A 27878-nucleotide genomic window follows, 5' to 3' on the forward strand; every position below is an offset into this window, starting at 1 on the left:
TCCCGCAATACTAGCCTTTTTAGGGCTGTTTTCGACAGATGAGCGTGTGTATGCCAGTTTAATTAGTTGAGCTATAGAACACCCCCAATTCTCTATTGTACGTCATAATAATAGCTACCATTTAGTTTGGACGCGATTGCGTTAATTAATAAGGTCACACTGTGTCAGTAAATACATGTGTGAGCTAGTAATCTGGTAGTGCTGCAATATTTACCTCTCTCTCGGCAGCTGAAGCAACTCGTTTGGTGGCTCGAACTTCACGTTTGTTGACACTGTCATTGTCTTGCGCGGCCGACGTGCTGGGACGATCGGTGTTCCCGACTGCATACGTTGAGAAATCGAATATTGTGGGAACAGATCCTGGCTTCAAATCCGATGTTTTGTATTGAACCAGGCATCCAGACTGGACTTTGAGCAGCTTCTCATCCTTTAGTGGCAGCCTATGGAAATGTACTTCTTCCTTCTTCGTATAAAATCCATTTGTGCAGCCTGGGTCAATACAATAAACTCCTGGCGACGACCGTTTTCTTGTAATGTAAACTACTGGTGCATTGCACGCCATGTTGTTTGTTATTGAGCGTTGGCCCAGGAAGCCGTACCCACTCAGTGACGTCACTGGAAAAGTCCCGGAGCAATGGAAGCGCCCATGGTCATTAGGCACGTATTTCAAAAAGTAAATTCGCGTATCTCGATCGTTTACATTGGAAATAGACTAGATAAATACATTTCCTAATGGGAATATTGTCGCATGGAAAGCAGTTTGAAAAGTGTTTCCATTTCCCTTTAATACAGCAGAAATCAAAGCTGACGATCTCTTGGTTTGATATGTTTTCTCCCCCAGACAACATGAACATAAGAACATTTTTTTCAAAGAAGAGGAAAGTAAGTCATCAGCTGGTAGAAGTTAATCAGTTAACAGTGATGGCGGCGGCGGCGGCTCACTTATGGAGAGGAGTTTCGTCTTTATGTCATGATAGAGAGACACAAATACAGAATAGTTTAGATGAGAAAAGGCATCGAAATGCCAGGTTACTAGTATTTATCATGTAAACAGGGAAAATGAATAACCCGATCTCTCTGTGCTCATGTAAACACCATGATGTCCATGTAGAGATGCAGTCAGTGTGTTTTACTGGAGCCTCAGTTCGATAAGAGATTATTTTCTGAATTCTTTAACTTCGGTACTCTCTCTCAAAATGGTAATGTGCATTATATTTGAATTATACTTCTTATCATTCAGAAGCTTTTTGTGTGTGTTTATGTTTTACTGAGTGCTTATAGGCAATTTCCATCCCAGTATTCAGTTAACTATTTATTTTCTGTGCACATTACATAGACTAGCTAATATTCTACCTACTGCTTGGGACTTTGAGTCTTCAAAATGTCCAATGTCACAGACTGGGACTTACTTTAGAGTCAGTTGTATTTACATTCAGTATGACTTGTTATGATTCAATGTGAAAGAGTATACTGCTCAATAAATAATTATCACTTCACCACCTCTCTTGACATCTAGGCGCTTGAGAGTGAGTCAGAGGCAGAACACAGGGACAGTGGAGAGAGGTCCGTTGCTGAGGTGAGTGATGAAAGGGAAATGACAGTTTAGAGTAAATTGTGATGTGGACTCTCATCCCAGAATGTTAAGGAAATCAGTGGGGATATTGAACAGGAAACATTTCAAATCAAGTTTTATTTATATAGCACATTTATAAACGATTTTTGGTCGAGCCAAAGTGCTGTACATATAATAAAAATAGCCTACAGTTATCCCCGGTAATAACTGTAGTATTATAGTCAAGGGGCATCATATGACCAATATAGATGGAAGAGCAACATTTATTTGAACATTTAAGTCAATGATACAATTCCTAGGTGAACTTAACATCTGTATGGAGTCAGATCAGTCTCAATATTAATAAATGCTCACAGAAGGCTTCACAAATGTATTTTGCGATTTATATATAAATGACTCTCCACAACAATATCTCTCAATGCACTCTCAAATATTTATTGTTGCATATAAATGTACCAAATGGGCATTTAAACTGCTTTTTATTCATTCAAAGACGGCTCTGAATTAATAATCAAATATGTTTCCTTTCTTCACTACTGGATGAAATTACAAAATGTAATCATTTTCCTCATGCTATCTAAAATCTATTTTTTTTTTTTCGTGGGGGGTGACCCACACACCCCCCGTTAAAAATGTCCCCCCTAAATTCAGGATGCTTCCTACGCCCATGATGTTGTGTAACTGTTTAATGGTGTTATCTTTATTGCTACCCCCCTTCCTACATAATACATAATATTTCCGAAATAAGGTCCCACGGAGGTCCACCGGAGAGGGAGGGACTTCGCCTCTCTATCGCCTACGTCTGTTTCCGGTTACTTTATTTTGAAATTCAGTTCCTGACGGACGGCAAAAAAGCCAGGATAATTGTGTGTTATTGTTGAGTAAATAATTATTATTATTTAGAAAATAATAACAAATTAGAAGGAAAAAAATATTTAAAAAATACAGATTTCAGTATTCTGAGCCCCATTTATTTTCCTCACGGACGGCAAAAAAAGTCCAACATTATACAATTTAAAATAAAAACAATAATCGTGGCTTGATATTGAGTAAGAAAATGTTTTTATGAACCACACAGCTTCCGGTCTTCCAAGACCCGACCGGACAAAAAGACGTGGTACAGGCACGAAACATACTAACAATAGAAATACATTGCTTTTAAAATCGTTCTGTGTGACACGAAAAAAAGGGGAAAATCGTGTTGGTGAACACGAATCAATAGAGTACATGTCGTGACTATAACACGAAATGCCGTGAGACTGGGTTGAGATACAGCTATGCTGCCGTGATTAAACACCGTATCATGTTCCAAAACACATCAAGGATTATTTCTGAAACAGTATGGAGCTCAAATGCTTTTTCTCTCGCGGGTTTACCACAAGGTGAGTTCCTTTTATTATTTCCTGCTTTTTTACACATAATCTCTCTAGTAGGCTACAGGTTAGCTCTGAGTGTTAGCGATGCTTGCTCATGTAAACAAAGACCATATTACGTACAAAACACGTCGTGCATTGTTTCTGATAGTGGGCGTGGGTCCAAATTTCCAATATTACGTCATTTCGAACGCAAATCTGGATCAGCTCCGTTGTACCCCCGTTTTTAGAGATTTGGGTAAGGAGGAAAAGAGAGAGGGTTTTGTTTTCTGACACTTTGTGAGTTCCCTGACATACCAGGGACACATATTTATGTATAAAGGACATTAAAAAGTACATGTTGCAAGATAAGAGACCTTTTAAATTAGTACTTTCTGATTAGATTAATAACAGTTTCCTCTGAGCTGGCATGTTTTGGGCGGTTTTGGCGCAGTGGTTAGAGCGTTGGTCATCAGATCAAGGGGCATTGGTGAACTCCAGTTCGAATCCCGCTTCGGCCGCCACTGCGTCAGGCCGTTGTGTCCTTGGGCAAGACACTTTACCCGCATTTGCTCCTGTGGGTAATGTCCGCAGTAATGACTCTTACATGTCTAAAATGTGTAATGTGTACTTGTAAAGCGCTTTGAGCACCTGTAAAAGCGCTCTAACAAAAAATGTAATGTATTATTATTATTATTATTATTATTATTATTATTATTATTATTATTATGTTAGCTCCAGCCTCTTACCGGATGAGATCCAGCAGAGCGTCAGCAGAGCTGGTCATCGGCTTCATGCTTCCATCAGAGTCTTCCTTCTGAGCGGCTCCGCCCGGGTGGATAATGTAAACCATGAGGATGCCCACTACCACGGCAACAAAGGTGGTCCAGAGGTAGTAGGAGATGGTCATGATGCCCAGGCGGCTGGAGCACTTGGCGTCTAAAGCAGCCAGACCTGACATTAAACTGAAGAATGGAGAAGAAGAGAAAGAATGAGGAGACAAAAAAGACAAGACAAGAAAGAAGAGGTTCACTTTAGAAATCACGAAGGCCTTTGTGAATGACTATGTTCTGCTTTTGTTTTTTGGAGGTGTACAATTTGAAAAGACTGGATAGCTCATTGGCATGCTGTTGGGAGATGTTCCGCCAACTCATTTAGAGTCAATTTGGATTCAAAGGTTTTATTGAGCAAATAAACAAGTGGCACTAAATTGCATAATTGAGAGTCACAAGGTCATAGAAACAAATTAAAAATATTAACTTCCGTTAACAACTACTTCACACTTAGAACCATTAGATTCAAAAGACACCTGCAAAAATGATCCTACAGGCACAAAGCCATGAAGAAAAAATAAAAGCCTTTGATTTTTTCTTCATATGTCAATGCCATACAGCTTTGACCTGATGACACCACCGAATTAAACTCAAGAAGCCTCTTTGAGTCATCCTGATCCAATTACCATTTTCACTGCACAGAAGTCGTGACTGTGGATCAACAAAAAGTGAAGCTTTCATTTAACACCGGCTACTTCTCAGCGGGGGTCAAAATGGAACACATCTAATTCGTGGGAAGATGTAAATAGAAATAGAGGAAATAGAGCCGCAGCAAGAGGGAGCGGGAATTATTTTCTACTTCATCTTCAGCTGGAATAACAATATATTTTTGCTGCTAAAAGTGGATGGGTCTTCTGAGTCTTTGCTCCACCTCATCTTTCCCCTTTTACCATCCCTGAAATGGAACCCCTTCGTCTCCTCTCCCTCACAGTCACACTAAGGATGGTTAGTCATAGGGATGTTAAAGTGTGTATCTCCAAAATGCTGAGACATTGGAGTACCTTTTGATTTTCCCAATGTTGACTAAAAGTATATATAATTGGTTTCACACTGATGTTTTACCTGTAAAGTGCCCACAGATGCGCAGCAAATCTGTCTCAGAATATGGTAAATTAATCAGTGCTGAATCACTTTTATTTCGGAGGAAGCTAAAAATGTATTTTAGAGAGATCCTTGAATGCAACCTCCTGGGACATGAGCTGTTCTTCCACTCCGTATGAGTCTTTCACTTCAAACTAGTCCAGTGTCCTTTTTGTACATAGCTGTCTGTAACAAAAATAATACCTGTGCTTGAACATGGCAAGTACAATTGTAATCATAACTATAGCCTTGGGGTTTGTTCGTCTTGAAACTTTGTGTGATTTTCTTCTAGCTTCCAGACTGTTATTTTATCGGATGTGGCAGACCTGTGTGCTAATTACGTACAATAATAAAATTGCAATGTCCTTAATTGAGTATAACGTAATTGGAAGTGATTGTCAAATTTGTTTCCATATAGCCACTAAGGTTCCCCCCTCCCAGTTGGAGGCCAACTGACAGCTGGATGTTTCCTTAATCCCAGCCATTTATTCAATTGCAGGGTTTCACCATAAGAGGGCGCTTACTGCAGAATAAAAGTATTAACCAGCTAAAGTATATTGATGTCCATAAATATGTTTATATTAAATGTGATGATGCTTTGTACCTTGTCCACTTTTAGCTCAGGATCGAGGTTTAGAATGACGACCATCTTGTTTTACTTACTCGATAACGGGAGGTTAAGCAAGACTAACTTTTACCGAAAAGTAGCCACAAGTTGCAAGTCCAAGATAATTGTAAATGCTGGTATCGTAATAGTAATATTGTAACAGTAACATACATGGAAACGGGTAATAAAGACAGTGACTCAGTTATGTCACGTAATCTATGCTAACATTAGCCACAAAAAATATATTTGTTCCATTCCAGACCAAGAGGCTTAAGCAGCATGTTAATTTCTCAAGAGAAAGAATTTGGTTTTTCTTCTTTCAAAACTAAAATAATCTTTAAAGTTCCCGTTGACATTTTGTAAAATATGCTTATTAGTATTTGCTTTTTTTTGTTTGAGTCTCAAAGGAAGACATACATTCTCAAGTGTGCACGCTTAATACAAGCTAGGACGTTAATCAAACGCCATAACTTGCAGTTTTTACACTCCACTTTTCTATTTTAATTAAACCAACTGAGCTTTAGAGGTGCTCGTCAGTGTAAGCCAGTGAGTGTATTTATTTTCCTTGAAGTGCAACCACTCAAGTGATTCGGCGGTAGAGCTTCTGTTGAGTCGCAAAAAAGCACTCTCCACAACCTCTGTAGGATAAATAAGTCACGATTGTCTTCCATAACAAACAGGCTATTTCCGTTCAAGTGAGTACAAATGTGGACATGCTGAGTCAAAAGTAAAGAATAAAATATAATACCCACTTGCTCCCTGTCATGTCACCATGGCCTTAATTTATTCTATTAGTTTATCGATCAATGTTCATTTTTTTTATAAATGTTACAGGTAGTCCAGGTGCAAATTGAATCTCCTGTTCCTTAGGGGATGTGGATCTGCAGGTGACCTTGCACTTACTAGGATTATTATTATTAAGTATTATAATCAGGCATTTTCTTCTTACGTTGAGTACAGCGAAACCTTTCAAGGAGAAATCCCTTTCCTCCCTGTTATTGAAAAGGGCTAATAAAGCCTTATAATTACATTACAAACAGCTCTTTATTTATGAATTTCATAATTGACCTTGAGATGATGCCTTTTTTTTTAGTGAACTCTGTCAATGATTTTCCTTGAAAAGATATCCCAGAGATATTGTACATAGGCAATAAATTGCAGCCTATGTCAAATGAAGGACTTGGATTGAATGCATTAGTGGTCATAGATTGGGCTATTATATGGTAAATGATGGTATGAAACCAAAGGATGCATGCTTGATTAGCGAGGATTTGATCATGACATTCTTATTACCAGTATAACAGACTGCAGCAAATAGACCGACATGACCGAGATATTCCATCCAACGTGTTAACCGTGACACACAAAAAACTCCATCCAGCTTTGACTTATTTGTTGGAAGCTTGAATCAAGTGTTGGGATATGACTGGAATGTTAATGTCAGGAAGAAACACAGTGTGTGTGAATACACCTTGCTCCAAAGCAGTGAAAACCAAGAGGCTTTTCATCTTCCCTCAGATAAGACAATCTCAGAATGGAAAATCAAACAGTCAACAGTAGATAGTCACACTGTAGTGGAGTGATGGCTCAACAGAACATCTATCTTCTGGAAAATGGTAGACAAACTGCTCACATTGAATTGTATGTACAGATGTTTGGTGCAGAGTTCACATTTTTTTTTACTGCAGCTCTTTGGGGAAAAAACTGCAGCCAGGAGCTCAAAAACTGGGAAAATATTGCATTGGCTGTTCTAGGGATTTACATAATGCCCTCCTGTTCCTCCTGCCCTTCAGTCTGTGCATTTAAATCTGATGAAAAAAACATTAGAGTGAAATGCTGTTTTTTTCTGCCGGTCTTGTTTTTTTATGTGCTACGGTCTTCTGAGGTGACTTCATAAAAATGCTGATAAAAGCTTCAAAGTGAGCAGATACAAATATAGTAATTAAACTGACAACGTTTCTTTTTTTTTTATCTCAGGGCAGGCCAAATTATTCACATCAGTTGCTGCAGTCAGCAGTTAATTTTGTTTGGATATATAAGCACCCGTGGTAATATTTAATGGGTTCTGTACTTAACTCCAATGCATTGATTATTTTAATGACACCCACTAATTCCAGAAAAACTGCACTCATACACACATCCTTACAAAAATACTTTTTTAATTTGATGAAAAAACTAAATGTGTTATTCCATCACTCTCGCTGGTGGATGTATCCAGATGTTACTTTACAAATGTCTCAAACAATGTGGATAGCACTGCAAACATCACAAAGATATTATCACCCTAAAGGCCAGAAAAATCTAAGCAAGGAGCCAAAAGACACTGAAACCTTTATGTAAAGCTCAGATGAACTGCAGTATCGGAGATAATTCTTCAAGTTCATGATGATATGAGATATATCTTTGCTCTTTTTCGCCTTTAGTAGTCTGCAAAATGTTTGGAATTTTAATGGAGTAAGTGTTGGGGATATCTCCAACGGCAGGAAAAAAACTGTTCATTGTCCAAACTTTCCACTTTCATTTCCATCTTCATGTTCTCTTTTACAGAGTAGTATGTTTCTTCACCATTTAAAGGCTGATTTACATTTAGCTATTTATAATTTATTAAAAAAAAAGTCAATTCTCGAAGTCGGTATGACTGTTGACAGTTCTCATTCATAACACTCTGTTCGATGTCTCACTATGGGATGCGCCTCATCGCGGAGCAAACAGAAGCATCAATCTCATTACGCCAATCCTGATTGGCTGTTGATCTTGACGTCAGCGTCAGGGAATTCACCCCCTATAAGTAGCTTGCGCCACGACGCATGCATCATTCAAACACCTCTTCTCGCTTCAGAGCACATCTCTACAGTAGCCGGACAAGCTTAACGGTCCACAGACTGAACCCAAATACCCATTTCGGTCGACGGGCGCTCGCCGGCTACTCCTTCTGCTTCGCAGGAAGACGGTAGTACTAACGCAGTTAGTATTCAAATTGACCTCGCCCTTCTCTCCCCGGGAAAGTAAGGTAGGTCTGATTTTTTAAGCTAGCAACGCACCTGTTGCTAGCTCGCTCCCTCTCTATCGACACCACGGTAGCGAGGAAGTTTTTTCTTTTCTCTTCTCCACGGAGGAAGAAAGGATTAAAGGAGCATACTGCCACACCAGTCAGTATTCTCCGGGAATAAAAGACCCACACCGTCATTTTCTCCGGATTAAGGACAGGGTGGTAACATATTTTTCTCCCATCCTACCTGTCGAGAGCGAGCCCTCTCCACGCCACGAGGCGACCAGGATGGACGCCCCTCTCCCTCACACCAGAGGAGTCAGGGACTCGGTGGCTCGACTCTGTGGCTCGACTCTGTGGCTCGACTCTGTGGCTCGACTCTGCGGCTGCGGGTTGAAGATCTCGGGCGCAGACACACACCAGGTCTGTTCGTCCTGCCTCAGGCTGGAACACGCCCGAGGCGCTATCGACAACCCCGGCTCGTGCGGACATTGTGTCCGCTTCACCGTAAAGAGCCTCCGCCGACGGTTAGCACGACAAGCTAGCCTGTCGGAGCAGGACCCCCCCATGTCCACTGACCCGCCGGCCGGCAGTCAAGACACGGGGGCGTCCGCCACAGAGAGTGAACCCCTCTCCGTGACGGTCTGGGGCTCATTATCTGCGATGGCCACAGAACCGGAATCCCGCTACCCTGGCAGGCCGGGTCCCGGTGACGGCAAGACACGCGGGAACGGGTCCCCACGCTTTACCAAACTGGGGCTCCCGGTTAGACCTCACCATGGTCTCACCCGCGGAGGATGTCCTCGAGGAGGACGAAGAAGAGGACGGCTTGGCATTCCTCCTGTCCGAGTCGGATGAACAGGAAGAGGACACCTTCATGTCATCGGCTCAGGCTGCTCTCCCGGGCGTTAGCACACCAGCTTCGCCCGGTCTGAGCATGGACCTGCAGGCCGTGCGTAAACGCGCTGCGGCCAGACTCAACGTCCCGTGGCCTGAAATGGCCAAGGAGACCTTCAGGTCCCGCTACGAGGGGAAACATTTTCCCCAAGCAGCGCGGACGAAGAGGCAACTCCTTCCGGTCTTCCCGGAGATGTTGGATGAGGTGTCGGTCTCGTGGAGAGACCGGCCCTTCAGCAACAAGGTCCCAATCCAGGGTGCCTCCTTCCTAGACTGTGACGGAATGGAGAAGCTCGGCCTGCTCCGCATACCGCCCACGGAACCGCTGGTAGCGGCCCACCTTCGCTGAGCAAGAGCATTACAGTAATCCTTCGTCAAGATGAAAATTAGAAGGCTGAGGCTCCTTGGAGAGGGGTCATCCATGACATGTGGTAATGACACTGGTCTTTGTTTCAGCAGGGATTTTCTACTTCATGGTAGTCTCACCATTTTATCCTTCAGGACTAATTTAAATCTCATCATGTCAGGATCTAGCTGTTTGGCACTACTAGAAGTAACTACTAATGGGCAAACATAGTCAAACAGGAATCCATGACTTTTCCATGAACTTGCAACATCATGAAATGAATAATACGTGTTAACAGCATTCCAACTATCTGTTCTTCTACGCACAACATTCTTTATTATTCCTCCTGTTATTTTGGCGCTCTTCTTCTCAAATCAAATCAAATCAAGTTTTATTTATATAGCACATTTTTAAATGATTTTTGGTCGAGCCAAAGTGTTGTACATATAATAAAAATTAACCTACAGTAAAGACACTTTACAGCAAATACAACAGCACAGTTTGTGCAGAATATCAGTATGAGTATCTCCCACATTCCACATCGCAGAAACTCCGTTCAAACATCAAAACGTTCAGCTCGGTCGGGAATCGATGGCTATTGCTTTATTCATTCATAACTTTCATAATTCCAGAGATATAGCCCATAATTCATCACATTTTTAACTTTAACATTGCGCAGCTCGTTAAGGCAGAGTACGTGATGTCACAGCTAGAGTGGAGGACAGTTTGAAATTTGCCTTCATATTTGTTTTTAAAACTACCATATTTCCCAAACCCTAGATTCCTGAGACATAATTTTTCATGACAAACGTAGGAAAACATCTCGCTTGAAAAATGATAAATAAATAAGAAAAAAATAATTAATCAAAATGCCTCTTGAGGGCATGAAGTGACAACAACTTTCAACATGCCTCCATTAAAGCCCATTGTAATTTCAGGCTGATATTTCCTCACAGTAGCAGCCGCACACCTTTAGTTAAACTGCCAAAAAGGCCACATTATTAACCCGAAACTACACAAACATTACACTTCAGATACTCAACTTCCTTGACATGCTTAACGTTTTGAAATTTCACAGATATCTGTTACGGTTCTTCGACAAAACGTTCACATGTAAGAGATTTATCTCTCATTCAGAACAATGGAAACCTTTGATCTCTGCACACCTCGTTAGCTCAAATATAAACACCTGTGTCATGGAACACGATGATGTCATCACACACAGGTGTTCGTGTTTGAGCTAACGAGGTGGTCACTGGAGTTTAACAGACTGTCTGAGCCTATTCTTTTCTGTCTGATGGAGACATCATACTGACTTCTACATTTTCCACCTATTGTATACATTATTGGTGACACACAGCTGTCGTCGTTAGCTCAAATATAAACACCTGTGTCATGGAACACGATGATGTCACATTGACAGGTTTGGTAACGATGCAGCCATCAATGCATCTAAGCGTATTATGGGGTGTCATCAAATGCCGTTGCCATGGCGACAGACCACTTGCCATGAAAAACGATGTCGCTGTAAGTCCAATGGACACGGTCCGATCGTCCCCCAAACTTTGCTTGTATATCACCGGTCCAGCCCTCAACAGCTCTACGTAAATTATGGGGTTTCTTCAAATACCGTTGCCATGGCAACACAATGCTCACCTTGAAACACGGTTTTCTCATAACTTCAGTGAAACTCCTCCAAACGGCCCCAAACTTCACAGGTTTGGTAACGATGCAGCCATCAACGCATCTAACCGTATTATGGGGTGTCATCAAATGCCGTTGCCATGGCGACAGACCACTCGCTATGAAGCACGATGTCGCTGTAAGTTCAATGGACACGGTCCGATCGTCCGCCAAACTTTGCTTGTATATAACCGGTCCAGCCCTCAACAGCTCTACGTCAATTATGGGGTTTTTTCAAATGCCGTGGCCATAAAACATGATGTCGTGAAAATGTTCAAAAAGTGCTCAAACTTCATATGTGTGCTAACAGTCCAGCCGTGAAGACATCTACGGGACATGCTGTTGCAACACAATGCTCGCCATGAAACACGTTTTTCTCATAACTTCAGTGAAAATGCTCCAAACGGCCCAAAACTTCACAGGTTTGGTAACGATGCAGCCATCAACACATCTAAGCATATTATGGGATGTCATCAAATGCCGTTGGCATGGCGACAGATCATTCTCCATCAAGTTAGTTCAAAAGTTTGCAGTTCAAATATTCTGCTGCTTTTCAAAGCCTTTTTACTTTCTTTTCTTCTCTCATTACACATTCAAGCCCCCAGTGTTCATGTATCATTTCAATCTAAATTCTTCACTTTCTTCTTACACATTACATGTCAGCATAGCAATTCAGCGTCAGCTTTCAGAATAAAGCATTCCCACTAGCAATTTCTTCAGGAATTGCATTCTCTAGTTACTGTTAAGTGTCCACTCTTTCTTTAGTGAAACAGTTTATACTGCCACAGAGACATGTTAAATAAAAGAAAAAAAACAGGCTATGGCATCATTTCCAAGAAAATTAAACACATTTAACTTTAAGTTGCAGGTCTCCCTTGAAAAAGAGATCTATGATCTCAATGGGACCAATCTGGTTAAATAAAGGTTTGAAATGAAATGAAATGAAATGAAGTTGTACATTTTTTTTTTAGATAAATCTACCACCCAGTACCCACTTGAATAGCCCTTATTTAAATCATTAGGTCCTTAATGTTGTAGAATGTACTAAATTCCGTATCCACTAGACCGGCTGTGACAGGGTGGATTGGAGGCGGGGCTTAAGGAAAATGTACGTGTGCATTGTCTATAGAGTGGCGAAGTCACGACCATCTACTTCCGGTCCATGGGACCTTATTTCGGAAAAATAATGTAATTAAGTCAATGGAGAGCGAAAACTTATCTTTCGATCCCGTTTTGAATTGTGCCATGAATTACACATATGATGTTTGTCAATCATAAAAAATCATTTCCATGTAAAAGAAGTCACAGTTTGTCGTAAAACTGTTGAAATATAAGACTATGAGAAATACACAACTAGAAAGACTACAAATCCCAGAGTTGCGTAAGTGATGTCATAATTGTTTTCCTCCACTAAGAGATAGCTAAGATCAGCGCCATATAGATATAATCTATCTATATGACGCTGGCTAATATAAGATAACTTTAACAAGATGCCTGTGTGCTTAGTACCAGGTTGTTATCATACCAGCAATGGGTCTTGCTCGCTCTTTCGCTTCCCGTCTGATGAAAGGACCAGGAGTGGCTGGATCAAGTTAGCTACCTAGCTAGTAGCTAGTACGTTAGTTAGCATTAGAGCCTTGTCATTTTTATTAGCCTTAATATGAAGTAACATTAAGTAACCCCAAATGTTAAACAGTAAGAGTAGTAGTCATATTTTGTGAACCCTTTGAAGAGTACTGTCACCGGTGTGATCATTCTATAATACACAATTTAAGCCCGGGGGAGAAATGCTAACGCTAGCATCGGCGATCGGCGATCTTTTCTACTTCATGCTATCGGCACAAATGGTTGACATTAAACATTAAAAAGACCAGGCAGTTCAGAGTGAATCAAAGGCAGGCAGCTTGGCATGACATTCTTCTGGACGTGTTTCATTGTGGTGATAGTGAGGGTAGTCAATCGTTTTGTTGACAAGACAGTAGTGATGGCCATCTTGGTGACGTGTGTTGTTCTGCGAGACCAGAGATTTCGTTCATTGAGCGTTTCACACAAACAAATGTGTTACTTCACAGTTTTATGACATATTCTTTTTTTTTTTACTTGCAAAAATATCTTTTAAATTGACAAACATCATATCTGTAATTCGTGGCACAATTCAAACGGGATCGAAAAAGATAATCTTTCTCTCTCCATTGACCTCAATACATAATTTTTTCGAAATAAGGTCCCATGGAGGTCCACCGGAAGGGGAGGGACTTCGCCACTCTATTGGCCATGATCCCCGGATACAGGGTATTTTTGTTCTCGAAAGTCAGGCCATTTTGCTTTGTGAGAAACTTTGAAAATAATAAACAGTGCAACACCTCCTACCCTGTATCCAGTTATTTTTGTATCCATGATTTTAACATGGAGGTTTATGGGGATTTACTTTCTTTTAGACCGAGCCTCAAGTGGCCATTTGTTGGGCTGCAGTTTTTGACACTTGATTTCTTTAACTGTGGCACCGGAGGAAAAGAAAAAGATCCTACTTGTAATGTCATATTCTTTAATGTTGTACGCTCTCTGAGTATCACAGTGATAGAGGAAGTACTTGTTAAGATATCTTGAATTATTAAAAAGGATCTCTTACAGTATAGCCTACATCACGGGCACTTAGTCGCCCGCGGGCACTTAGTCGCCCGCAGGGGCAACGTGAGTCGCCCGCGGGGCATGTTCTAAAAAGAGCTCGCCAAGCAAATCCAAAATGTATAAAATATACAAAACAAAAAAGGAAATGTAATTAAAAGAATCTACCCTATGCATAAAGGAAACCTAAATCATAGCGAACTCTATCTACTTACTACAACTCTATATCTATCTAACACCCCTCGTCCCCCCACCCCCACAATGAATATCGACCAATCACATTCTTGCTTGATTTGCGGGACCAGCGTTGCAGTCGAGAAGAAAAGCAATGTGGCACCTCCCCGCTGATTGTCCTTCTGGCAGAATCGACACAACACATCAGCCCCATTGAACACAGCCTATCATGAGGGCCAGAGTTTTACTCTGTGTGTGTTGCAACTTGCATATATATTTATTCCACTTGATGCACACACACGCATGGCGTAATTTCCACTGGGGACAGGGGGGACATCGCCACAGAGGAGCACACAGCCTCTGTGAGCGAGCGAGACAGAGAGAGAGAGAGAGCGAGAGAGCTAGGAAGGGAGAGAGAGTACACCTTTATCTATTTAATAGATAAAGTAAGAAATCATTCCAATGTGTACTAGAGGACATTTAAAGAGCCTGTGACACGGTTTTCCCCCATCATCCAAACCCATCAATTTGAGTACATATTGTCCCCTTGAAAACCGTTACTGAACTGATTTTGGATATTTGTACTTTGATAACCATTAATCTGCCTTCAATGTTGACAATTTTCTGGATCTTCTCGCGGATTCTTCAAGTCCCGCCAAATGATGGGTGACGTCATTGCGGGCACAGCGCTCCAGCTGCACCGTTCAGGATCCCAGCATCTGCATGTAAACCTTTATATATATACAGTCAGATGTAAACGCACGACGGCGCACACAACAGCAAGCTCAGACAGCGATGACAGGTTAATGTTGAACGTGTCTGAGAGCTCATATGAGGCTGAAGGATCGGTTTATGTTGTATCTGTTAGAAGTTTAGGAATGAGGTGCGTCAATATGGGCGATCATATGGTCATGTAGCCAGTGGGACTGGGACTAAAAATCATCCCGGGACTCTCGACCGGCCCACTTCGGTACCGCTAGTAAATTGTCAACGGGGGGAGTGGGGGATGTCAGGGTGCTGTAGATAGTAAATGTAAATATGTAAATATTTGTGTCACTGCATCCTGGTAAAATACAAATATAATGTATAATGTCTGTGTCTTTGACATTAGCGCTGCTCGCCACCTGTGCCCTGTACTACGAAGCCAGTTCAACAGACCCTGGATATGTTTGAGTAACAAACAAACTAACAACAACAAACTAACAAACGAGATCTCGCTAAGCGGTCCTACGACGCTGGTTATCAACTCGGTAAATCAAGCCAGGGTTTCTCTCTCCAGCAGAGAGCGCGTTCACGTCTAAGACACGAGTGGATCTGACTTTAATTACATTTGTCTCGAGTGTTTCGTCAACATAATGTGTTAAATAATACTTCTGCATCCAGTCTGTGACACTGTGAGTGTTGCACGGCCAGATGAGGCTGGAGAAGCTGACTCAGATAAGGAAATATATGATATATTATGATATTATATGATCGATGATCTGATTGATGATGTAATATGAATGATAAGTGCATACGGCAGTTTAAACTGTATTTTCTTTATCCTGTAATATGACTTGAGAGATTTAAACTCCGCACACTGAGTTGATCTCTTTTCTATAGACGCCGGAGGCGGGCAGCGTCAGGTAAAATAAGTTATTTAGCCTTCTCAAACCTGAGCCTCACGCCCCGCCTATGGGGGATGTGCTAGTTACTTATCCGACCGGCCCACTTCGGTACCGGCCCATCGGGATTCGTCCCGATGGCCAGTCCGCCACTGCACCCAGCCCACGTAAATTGTCAACGGGGGGAGCCTCGCTGCGGGGAAACGGTGGACCTAGTGTCCCGATCGGAGTGGGAATAATAATAATAATCCGTGCATTTTATCCATTAATTTCCCCAACATTGTGGTAAAAAAACCACACGTTTAATCCATGTTGGTGTACTACAACTACAAAAAGCATCGGTTTGTTTTCTCATCAGGAAATGCAGACCGGCTCAAACAAACGATCATCCTCACTCATCATTTAATGTATCATATGTTCGCCGAATTGACATGAAAGCACTAATAAATGTAGTTTCATCCACTTGAGTTTACAACCACAAAAATAATCGATTTGTTTTTATATCACATCCGACGGGAGGAAATTCAGCAGCTCTCACTCCCGATTTTTAATCCTAATGTAATCATCATCTTCACCACGATCATTTATGTTTATGTCGCCGAATTGACATGAAAGCACTGACAAATATGAATATACTGTAGTCAACTTCATTAAAACGTTATTAACGTGCCTAATCTCAGTAATTCACAATTTCTACGCATGACAACACACTTTGTCCATGTTTGGCTCTCGAAGCGGTCCCGCATTGACGTCACTTCCGGCTTCCCCCAAAACTTCAAAATGAGTCGAGGAATTTCCCCGCGATGTTCGAAATTATTGATATTTAACGGAACGGTATCGCTTTTTCTTTTTTAAACTGACGGTTCGAGATTACTAGTAGCCCAATATTTCATTGCACAACAGTTGTTGGGATGGTGTCACAGGCTCTTTAAAAGGGGAGTGATTAGTAAAATATGCATAAATAGAAAGAAAGAATGCTAACTAGGTAACATCAGATAAGAATAAACCAGTTTAAATGATTTGTTATTGGTTGTGATCATATTCTTAAGATGTTTGGATTATTGAAAAGTATACAGCTCCCTTTCATCTGAGTGTTGAGAGCTGTATCCATCAATTCACTTTGTGCTCAGAGTGCACCAGATTGATGCATGCCCCCGGACCCCCCTAGAGGAGGTGAGAACCCCCCTAGAGGAGGTGAGGACCCTCCTAGAGGATGTGAGGACCCCCCTAGAGGAGGTGAGGTCCCCCCTAGAGGAGGTGAGGACCACCCTCAAATAAAGCAGGTTAAAATAATTAAATTGAATACATGTTCTTTTAGTAAACACTGCAAACGGGTCCCACAGACCCAAACAGCACACACAGGTTAAACGTCAGCATATCATAATGTTAAAATGTGCTAAATATATACACTACAAAAAACAAAAAAAAGAGGTGTAAAAGTAGCCCCCGACTTGTTTTATTTTTTCAAAGTAGCCCTCATCCTAAAAAAGGTTGGTGACCCCACGGCCTACATAATTTAACCTGTTAAGCCCCAAGGACCCCCTCGGAGGGTCCTCTTTTTTTTCACGACACTGTGTCTTAGGGGATCTTAATATTTAAGAAGCTATTAATGTGTTATACCAGATTAACGGGAATAATCTCAGCTAACTGATGATACAAACTATTTTTACCAAAACAAAACACAAGTCTCATAAGAAGCATCTAAATGACCCCTGAGCGAAAAATGCTAACGCACTTTGGCACAGAACTCAAGATAAAAGATACCCTTATTACTTATCGTAGCTGCACATACAAGATATCCGATTAAAGCTGAGGTTCCACCGATTATTTAGGTATCATCACTGAGTGATCCGAATTCGCGACAGGGGAAGCAAACACAGACATCACAACACGTACCTTTACGTAGCTTTTACGGGAGATCGTCTCACCATAGCTGTCAATCTGATCAAAATACGTGTTCAATGGCATTAAAATGAGAAAAAACGCGGCTGAATCGGTTAATCCATAGGTTGATAAAGTTTCTGAGGAATATTTTTTTTTAATTTATAATCCATTTTTATGTAAAAATCGTAAAAGTTAGCTGCTAATGGTAGCCACCAGAATTATCGCAGCTTCCGGTTTTGGCTATGCGTCTCACACACACACATGACCAAATATGGAGTATGTGGGAGTTCCCCTCGATTCCATTGGCTCTGACGGTTAGAAAGAGATGTCAATCAGCAAAATCGAGCAAGGGGGGGCCATAGGTCAAATCCACCCAAATGACCCCAGAAGTGTTTTGTTTTTGCTAAATCTCTCTAAAAAGGTCAAATTTCACTTGTTTTGCATCAATCCTGATACAGGGTACTTATTATATGTTGTAGTTTGGATTCCTTTTTGGACGGACACAATAATTTACATTTTTTTACTGTGTTCAATCTGAATTTACTTTAAAATAAAAACATCTATATTGATTCTGACACTTCTACATCCAACTCACAGGTGTAACCTTGCTTTGAGAAAAAAGATTATTAATTTAACCCTTTTAGAAGGGAAGATATGGTCATTTGTTCTGGGAATGTCATTTTAGAGCCTGAGACCTGAAAAACAGGCTCGGGGCTTAACTTAAACATATTTTATGTTCCATTATGCTCATCAGAATACTCACAACAGAACCTGTACAACACAGCCTGGCAACTTACTAACCATTACAAACTTGACCTTTGAACGTGGCATTTGCACAAACCCACCAAGACACCATGACATTTAGCGTACATAGTATTCAGTGAACAATTCACAGGGTACTACAGTACCTGTTTGTTCTGTTTCTGTGCAAAGACAGAAATGTTGGGATGAAAAGACAAATATCGCTCCATTTATAAAAATATATATAAATAAACATCCATCTTAATTAGAAATACATACAACACCACGAATATCATAGATGCTAAATATTGTTTTCTATCCTTAGAGGAGGCTGTACACCGCATACATGATTTTCCACCATGAACATTTTAATTAAAGTGTTACTTGTGGAAGCAAACCAAAACACCCACGGTTGTATAACTACCATATATTTACTGTCATTTCTGAGAGGAGAACACTTCAATTCATATTCAAAATAAAACCTGTTTCAGACTATATCATATTATTATTTCTAGAAACTGTGTACACAAACAGCAGGATATGCCCACTCAAATCTTTTGACAGCGCTCATCTTCCCTGCTAATTATCGCTTCCTCGATGTGTGTGACTGAGTGTTGAGCTTAAAGACACGAGAGACAGACTCAGAACAATCCAAGGGTCAAGTGGACACACAGACATTCCCTGGAATTAGGCTCTCTAGGACAACTCTTGAAATAGGCACTCGTGTCCACTGTTTCTCCATCGTAATCAAGGAGGACTCATTTACACCTCGGTAACTTCTCATGGTTTGGATCAGCCATATGTAGCCTGCTGCATATCATTCAATTCCTCTTCACCTTTTGACCTTCAGATCTCAGTCAAATAATTTGTAAATAAGAGCTTTGAAGGGATTTATCGAAATGTCAATGTACAATTTACAAACCAGAAAAAATATCTATGTTTTACAAATTCTACTTCTATTTAAAGGTGGTTATATTTCCAAAAATAAAAGAACACTGCAATATAAGAAGGCAGTCAGTGGAGTGGCCATTGATTCGGCATGACGCGTTCATGGGATTATCTGGTTTCTGCTTTGGCTGGTGCGCAGATGGCGCTGGGAGGGAGGGGAAACAATGGGGACAGACAGGCTATAGGGCTGGGGAGGATATTCTACTGTACCATGCACCGAGTAAACCAGCCGGTCTGTGAATCCCGATAGAAATACTCTCAATTGTCATCATTTGGCATGGCAAAAGAGAAATACAGAGAAAGGAAAGCAGCATATCGACCAAGACTGAATCGATGTGTGCAGAGGGTTGCAAAGATATGCACATCAGTACTAACGCACCACCCTCATTGTATGTTATTGCCTCCATTGAGTCACAGGCAGGCACCAAGAACATTGAGTGTGTTTCAGATTACACAGGAGCTCCTGCAGCCTGCTGGGTGGTTGCCCTGGTCACTATATATATTACCGTGGGCTGAGGTGATGTGTTTAACTTGATGGCATTTTGACCCACCGCCTGCATGCAATGTCTCAGATTAGTTGTAATTAACGTCTCTTGCCGTCACGTGCCCCACGTTTGGCAGCAAAACCTGCGCTCAGGTTATCTCCTGCTCTCAATCCTTGATATTGGGAGTGTTGGACTCGGCAAGAATACATCTTTAACCTTTTGCCTTTTATGTTCAAAAATTACAAAGACAGAAAGAGAAACATGAAAGAAAACTGACACAAATCGCAGAGATATAGAGACAGACAGGGAGAGAGACACAGAGTGACGGGGGGGGGGGGGAGATTAACTTCTCATCCAGCCTTTGCTGTTGCATAGATTGTAAGTAGCTTATTGCACAAAGCACCCAGCATGTAACCGGTGCGTTTGCATGATTTGTTTTGGGAAGCTTTTTTTGGATTGGTGGCCATCGCTGACCTCGTGCAGGCAACTGAGAGCTTTGGGCCAAAAATAGTCAAACAGGGGAATCTGGCAGGCTGCAAGCTTCTGTGATCGCATCCAAAGCTACGTATAAAAGGGCAACAGGTGCACTTCTACATTACCATTTAATCCTACATGTAGAAAAAGGTAATTGTGTGCAGTGTAAACAAAATGAAAAAAATAAATAAAAATAATCTAGTTTGTGCTTTTCATTTACAATAATCACCATACAGCTGGGGAATTAAATCCTATGGGCTATGCATAATTCACCGACTGGACAAAACATGATTTCAAACTAATGGAATTGAGAATTTTATATTAGTTGAAATTCTCACACTTTAATTGTTCTAGGATGTTGAATGTATTCAAGTATTTTCCGATTAAAAGTTCCTCAAGGATGTTTTGTGGTTTTGATATCTAATTCATTACTCGGGCCTTTTTGAATTGAGGCTTATATATTTCTGCATTTCATAAAAAATAAATGTGGAACTACGCATGCATATGCCCTCCATTGTAAATCCTGCCTAAGCCATGTTTAACAAGTGTATCTAATTGATGCCTTTTATTCTATACTTCCGTATACTTAAATCCTCTTTTTATGTGTTTCTTGTGTGAAGCCCCTTCAATTTCCTTAAAGGGGCTTAATAACCGCTTTCACACCAAGTACTTTGCCGTACTTAGTTCCCAGCACTTAGTACCCCCCATGGAACTAAGAGCTGATCGCGTTCACACCGGAATAAGTTCCTGGGGAAGGATTAGGCAAATGAAGCCGCTGACGTCACTTCTTCTTGTTCTGCTTTGGGTTTACTGGCAGGCCGCAAACAACTTCATGGCGTATACTGCCACCCGAAGTCCCCGGAGTAAATCGCCAGAACGCCGACACCTCCTCATCACTCCACCGCTCCCATGTTTTTTTTTGTGTTGCCATAAGTTATTCTCTCTCTGTTGGTGCGTGGGGCTAATGCTAATGCTAATAATGCTAATGTCAGCAAATACAATGGCGGCTTAAAAAGACTTTCCAGAGTTTTCCGGGTTGTGTTTTGCAATTCGCCCAGCCAATCAGAAATTGGAACTTTTTTCTCCCCAGGAAAGTACCACCTCTCTAGCAGGCACTAAAAAGGGGGTAACAATGCTCATGTCTTTTTGGTGTGAACGCAAAATCCCAGGAACTATCGGAACTAATCGGGAAAAGTACAGGGAAAAGTACTCCGGTGTTAAAGCGCCTAATGTTGTTTTAACAGAAGGTTCCAACCCAGTCTCACAAAAAACGTGTTATGGCTTGGTCCAGTGCAAAAAGTATGTTCACAAAAAATCCTCACTAGTTGTGACATTGACACGGACAATTGATGCTGCGCGCATAGCACCCTCTAAAGTTTAAATACGTAGTCTAAACACATTTTTCCTGGCGAGACTTTAATAGATCTTCGTAATATCTATCAAACTATAGATCCTACACATCCGCTGGACGTAGATTCTGAAAGGAATGTACACTTAGACACAGAAAATGTGTTGGGTGTCCGTCATGCTTTTTTTTTACGCCGGGAGAGTTAATGATCACGTGACATGGCCGTTAAAAATAATATAGTAATATCACAAAATGAGATCGTTTGTTTGGCCCTGTGGGCCAACGTAGCTATTACATGTTTCTTTGTGAGACTGGTTTGGAATTCCACAGAACTGGTTTTCCAATAAGACTTGTCAAGGGTATATATCAATGGTCAAAGTCATGATCAATTCTTTCTCAAGTAGCTCTCAATCAGATGCTGTCTGTTTTGTCTCTTCATCTTCTCAGCAGAACATTTATAGCCAGGGACGTGCACAGACATTTTGGGGGGCGGGAGCTCACGTGATAAAAAGGGCACTTCCCATAATCATGGTTTTAAAACAAAAAGTTAATTACAGTTGCACATCTCTGACTTACTGACCAATTAATTGTAATACTCTCACACTCACACGCTGTAGCGAGTAAAAATCTAACACAGAAAATACCTCCCCAAAACGCCTCGTTGATGAAACCTCATCATCCATTTGATTCTTCCGGGGACATCTGATGTCATGTCGTACCCGGAACAAAATGGACCAATCCGTGGAGCCGTTACGTTACGTCCGCGGAGCCGTTACGTTAAGCCCCCGCTGATTGGTCCAAATGGACCAATCCACGGACTTCCTCACACACACTCTGCTGATCTCTCCTCCCTGGCTGCAGGCTGATAACAGACAGTTGGGATCGCGGCGAAATTCTCTCTGCAGACCCATTCTCACAGCGTTTATCAACCTCTTACTCAATATCAAGCCACACTTATTGTTTTTACTTCGGCTGTGACTTTGTGTGTGCTCAGGGTGAGTTTGGCTGTGTTTCGCTGTGTATCGCTAAACAAGGAAATCACACCTCCACGGAGCTCAGCGCGATTCACAACGTCCCGACTGGTCCCGACCAATCGGAGCACACTGGGCTCACAGGGAGGGGGGGCAAGAGCTGCAACGAGCCGTTTAGTGGAGAGAGTGAATACACACTAGGGATGTGCATCTCCATCACTGAGGCCGATGCGATGCGCATCTCGATACGTTGCCAGGATACGATACATTAACGATACATTTGAAACACCAGGCGATGCGATACGATACGATTCACCCCTGTGGCGATACAGTTCGATACGATTTGATTCAACATTATGCGATTCGGTGCGATACGATGCGATTCAACTCGATGCAAAAATAATGATACTTCAATATGGTACGACAGAGGATTTTTGTTTTATTCCTTATATGCAGCAAATCATACATTAACAAAAAAGTGCTTTACATATTTGGTGCTGCACATCCCATCATGCCGTTTATTTTGTTACCTTTAAAAGCTCTCCAGAGTAGGCTACAGTACAATTGTATAACACCTCACAGTTAAACAATGTAAGGATGCATTGCTCATGATTAACAATGTGCAAATAACAGCTACCATGGTGCCATGCCCATACAGCTGCCAGCCTGATGTGCTGAACACTCATCGGCTGACTCACCAGTGAGCAGAAAGCAGTGGGTTCTATAAAAATAAAAAATACAAATAACCTCTTTCACAAACAGGTATTTCATAACTGCTTACAGTGAGGACTACATTTAAAGTGTTATTGGCCGTCACAGGCTGCTGTAAACTAAACACCACTCTCTGACAGAACACCTCACTGAGTGATTTCACTCATAATGTCTAAATTTCAGGTTTCTCTTTTCAGCCGCAGACCCCATGTCGCCTCTTTATGTGCGTCGCTAAGTTCCTCGTACTACGTGTGTACTTTAAAGCGGCTCGGCATCGTTAACAATTTGCGAGCGATTTTCAAGTTGACCGTCTGTAGTATATAGTGCCGCGCACATATACCATCAGGACGTTACTGATGGCGTGCGGCTGCGGAGTGATACTGTGTGTATGCAAGCCCGCTTCTGGACGGATCTATGTATCATGGCTGTTACCTGTTAAGTAATAAAGATACCTCATACAAAGGTCTACGGATACCTTATTACTCTCCATGACCTGCGGTCAACTATATAGCATAAAGGACTATTACACCGTCTTTCTTGAACAATCCGAAGTATTGCCAAACATTTGATTTGTAGGTATTTTTCGGTGGGCTGTGTTTCTCTTTCTCCTCAACTTCCATGTGTGTTGATAACTGAGACTCTCGGCCTCCGTAGTGGCGAAGCAAATATCAAAGATCGTCTCTGCTGAGCGTTGACAAGATGAGGGGATTTTGAATCGTTTTTTTACCGATGCAAAGACGCTACGCAATCGATGCATCGCGAGTTCAACCCAAACTGTAGCCGATGTGCACTCTTTCAACCGGTGCACTCGCATCGTGAACGTTTATGCCGGTGCACCGATGCGAAACGGTGAATCTTAACATCTCTAATACACACACTTTACAGAGATGCTGTATGGGAAACCAATGTGAGTTTGGAAAATTGCACAGTATAAATCTATTCTAGTAGACCTCAACAATGGAATTATGATCAGTGGAAATGGCCATGACATGGGACCTTTAAGTACAGTACATTATTAGCCTGTATGCCCATGATAAATTGCCTTCGCTAAACCTTGAGCTAACTTATCCATTAGCTAGTGGCCTACCTTAGTTAACTATATTTGTTATTGTCTTTTAGCTAATTAGCTTTAACACTAGAACCGCCAGGGGTCGCTGTATACCTAAAACCGCCAACGGGTAAAATGCACCCGCTATTAGAATGCATTGATTTTCAAGGTACAATGTTCTTTTGATTAACACACTAGAACACAGGGTTAAGAGTGAGTTTTGATCGCAGTGATGAAACATAATATAATCTGTGGACTCTCAGCTTTCATCTGATATCTAGTTCGTGCAGTAGTATAAAAGATCGCTACCGTGAGTTGCAAAGTGTCTCTATCTCACTCTCCATCCATCTATATCTATCTATATCTCTCTCTATCTATCTATCCCTCTCTCTATAAGGAACCGCAGTAAACAACAGGCGTTGCTATAGCAACACGTCATGTTTATGTTTTGGCGCGAGATCAATAGCGCAGAAATCACTGCATCTTCTATGAGGTAAATATTACCCGCTGGCGCTGATGGGTATAAATGTAATTTTTTGGGCCATTTTTTCAATCTTACTTCATATTGACAATTTTTAACAACAGAGGGTGCTACATAACACACGTTCAGGAAAAGTCACGGACTGGGAGACATGAATATTTTATTGAAAAAAAGTTATATACAATCAAGAAACAGCTGCGGGTAAAATTTACCCGTTGGCGGTTCTAGTGTTAAACTCGAGGCACTGGCAGCTTAATAATTTGTTCATTACCACTCACCTTCAAACAAGCTAAGAAAAGCCGGCATAACATGGAACAGTAAAGTGGGAGGTGCTGCTACCTGTCTGTCGGAAGTGACTGCCGATGTCCGCACCGCTGTGCGCGAGACGTGGAGGGAGGGAGGGTAGAGAGAGCATCGGAACTTCACAGTCTAATCTCCGACCTGATATTTTTATTTTGTATTCAATCAATATATTTTTGGAAAGGGAAACTGAGCGCAAACAGCAGTAGATATATATTCATTTCTTCTTCTTTTTTTAAAAGGGCACTTTCTCTGGAGGAAGAAAAAGGGCAGGGGCTCAAGCCCACTTTGATGTGTGCACGTGCCATAGCTCCCATGCTGCTGACATTTTATGTTTCATCTAATCAAAAAGAAAAGGTGAGGAATGTAGCCCTTGTATCTCGGAAAGTACATTTTCAAAGCAATAATACTGCCAGTGGAAATCATATGCTATCTGCAAATAGATTGTGCAGCGCATTGGAACAGTGGGTGGAGGTGAATGATTGCAGATCTGTCCTGTGCAGGTTTGGTTCAAATAATTTCAGCATAAAGAATGCAACACCACCAACTTTTAAACATCTATGCAACAGGGGTTAGTGATTGTAAAATCAATGTGCATGTATATATTCTTTGTTTGTCACAGAATAAATGTAGTTTTTCTGTGAAAATCTACTTTCTTCCTGAACATATTGTCAATCTTTAATCAAGTCTGTCAATCGGCTCACACATTATATGTGTATGTGTGTCTTTGTGTGTGTGTGGCTATATTGCTCATACCTGGATACGACGAGGGGTAAAATCAACATTTTCAACATCCTCATCAGCAGCTCTCCAGGAAACTGGAAGTACTTCACCTCCTGCAGGTATCAGAGAAAAACACACTGTAACACAGGGTTATACAGAAAAACATGTGTAAATATTTTTTGCTTACTTCAGTAACTTGCAATATTAGCTTGATGTGTACTGTATTTTTCACAGCAAGTTGTCAACCAATTAGTTTGCCACTATAAAACTAGAAACATTGAAAACACAGGTTTCACTTTGCATGATTTGAATTTCTGAGTGTATAGATTGGTGTTCCACAGGGGTCAACGCTTGGCACTATCCATTTGTCTAATATACATATATTTTTATGTTTGACATCTCTGAACTGGATGTATATCATATCCCACATATCCGGTAAATAAATGCACTGAGGTAGATACAAATCAATGTCATGCAACCTTTTACTGCTCATCAAGGAGAGATCATTGAATTGCTGCCAATAATGCCTAGGGAAAAAATAAGACCTTCATTACTCATTATTGTTGGACATATTGGAACTAAGACAAATTGGTTTTCTTTTTTCAATCATTAGACGAGTTGATCAATGCTACTCTGATGTGTATATGTAAAGAATTCATAGCTAGCAGCAAATTAGCCTAGTTTAAAACAAATACAAGAAACATGCAAAACAGTTAGCCAAAAGGTGATCTACCAGCACTACTAACACTTGAATCTACTTTGCCTGTAAACATATTTTCTAACTGACTCTTTGCTAAAATAAAGTAACCAGATTCATATATTTATCCCACAGTACAAAGACAAGAGGTATCAATACCTCCATCATAGCAATCCATTTTGTTCCCTTTGTATGTATTGATATAGTATTAAAACATTTATGATAACAATGTTTACAATAATTAGGTTTTTATCATATAAAGCATCTTATAATATTGCAAAATGAAAGCAGACCTCTTATTTTCAAAAAAGAATCTGTTGCAGCGCTGAATACTGTAGCCAATGTTCTGACAGATGCTATGAAACGTTAGATAACATCTGTGCAGTGAGTTGTATATAAAGAATGACCATGGCATTCATATGAAAACATATTAGATTTTTTGAAAAAGTATTTGACCATCTGGCTTCTTGTTGCTCATTTAACGTCCCAACTTGCCTTGAGCTTTTATGCTGTTTATTGCTGGAATAGTCTGCCAGAGTCCTCAAATTGCCTTCAGTCTTTTTTCAATCTATCAATATGCTATTTGTACGTCTGTGTGGGTGGGTCACATTTTCATGAAAATCAGTGGAAGGGTTTAGCATGGTCAAATCAAGAGCCCATTAAAGGGGCCCTATTAGGCTAATTTCTAGGTATATATATTTATATTTAGACATGTCTCCATGCTTTAATGTTCAAAAAGCTCTTTATTTTTCTCATACTGCCTGTGCTGCAGCACCTCTTTTCGCCCTCTGTCTGAAACCAGAGCCCAGTCTGCTCTGATTGGTTAGCTGGCTGGCTCTGGTGTAATTGGTCAACCGCTTAGAGATGTCATACCCCTTAGCCTGTCACGTACAATGTGTCAGAGCGCTAGCCAATAGAAGTGTGAGTGTAGACCATTTACATGCACAACAACCTATATAACACACCACAGGAGAGAGAAGCCCCAAAAAGCAGAATTGGGCATCTTTAATGTTGCAAGATAGGACATTTGTGCTGCAATCCAAATAAAGTTTGTTTCTGATGGGAAAATGTGTGTGAATGTCAGAACAACTAAGAAACAGATATCAACATGTTGCTTAAACCAAAACATCATCCTTTTAGCTTCGCTGTTACTTTCAAATTGTTACCTAAAGTTCATGAACTGAAGTTAGAAGAACAACCTCACATCTCTGTAAATGGGCCCGTCAGCCTTCTTCTGTTCTAAGGGTGCTCATACAGTTGGCATTATGTTTTCAGATTCAACATATTCCACATTTTGTTGATTG

At 41.0% G+C, this 27878-nt stretch overlaps 1 protein-coding gene across 1 annotated transcript in view; it reads right to left on the reverse strand.

Moving 5' to 3' along the window:
• Positions 1-27878, reverse strand: part of slc1a7a (solute carrier family 1 member 7a) — a 71808-nt gene that overhangs the window by 32323 nt on the left and 11607 nt on the right. The window contains exons 2-3 of the mRNA XM_034103798.1: positions 25911-25990; positions 3675-3890 (exon numbers count right to left, since the gene is read on the reverse strand). Coding sequence (XP_033959689.1) covers positions 3675-3890; positions 25911-25990 — 296 coding nt within the window. The remainder of the gene's footprint in view (positions 1-3674; positions 3891-25910; positions 25991-27878) is intronic.

This window comes from Pseudochaenichthys georgianus, chromosome 17 (assembly GCF_902827115.2).
Source record: "Pseudochaenichthys georgianus chromosome 17, fPseGeo1.2, whole genome shotgun sequence".
In the NCBI taxonomy this organism is placed as follows: domain Eukaryota; kingdom Metazoa; phylum Chordata; class Actinopteri; order Perciformes; family Channichthyidae; genus Pseudochaenichthys; species Pseudochaenichthys georgianus.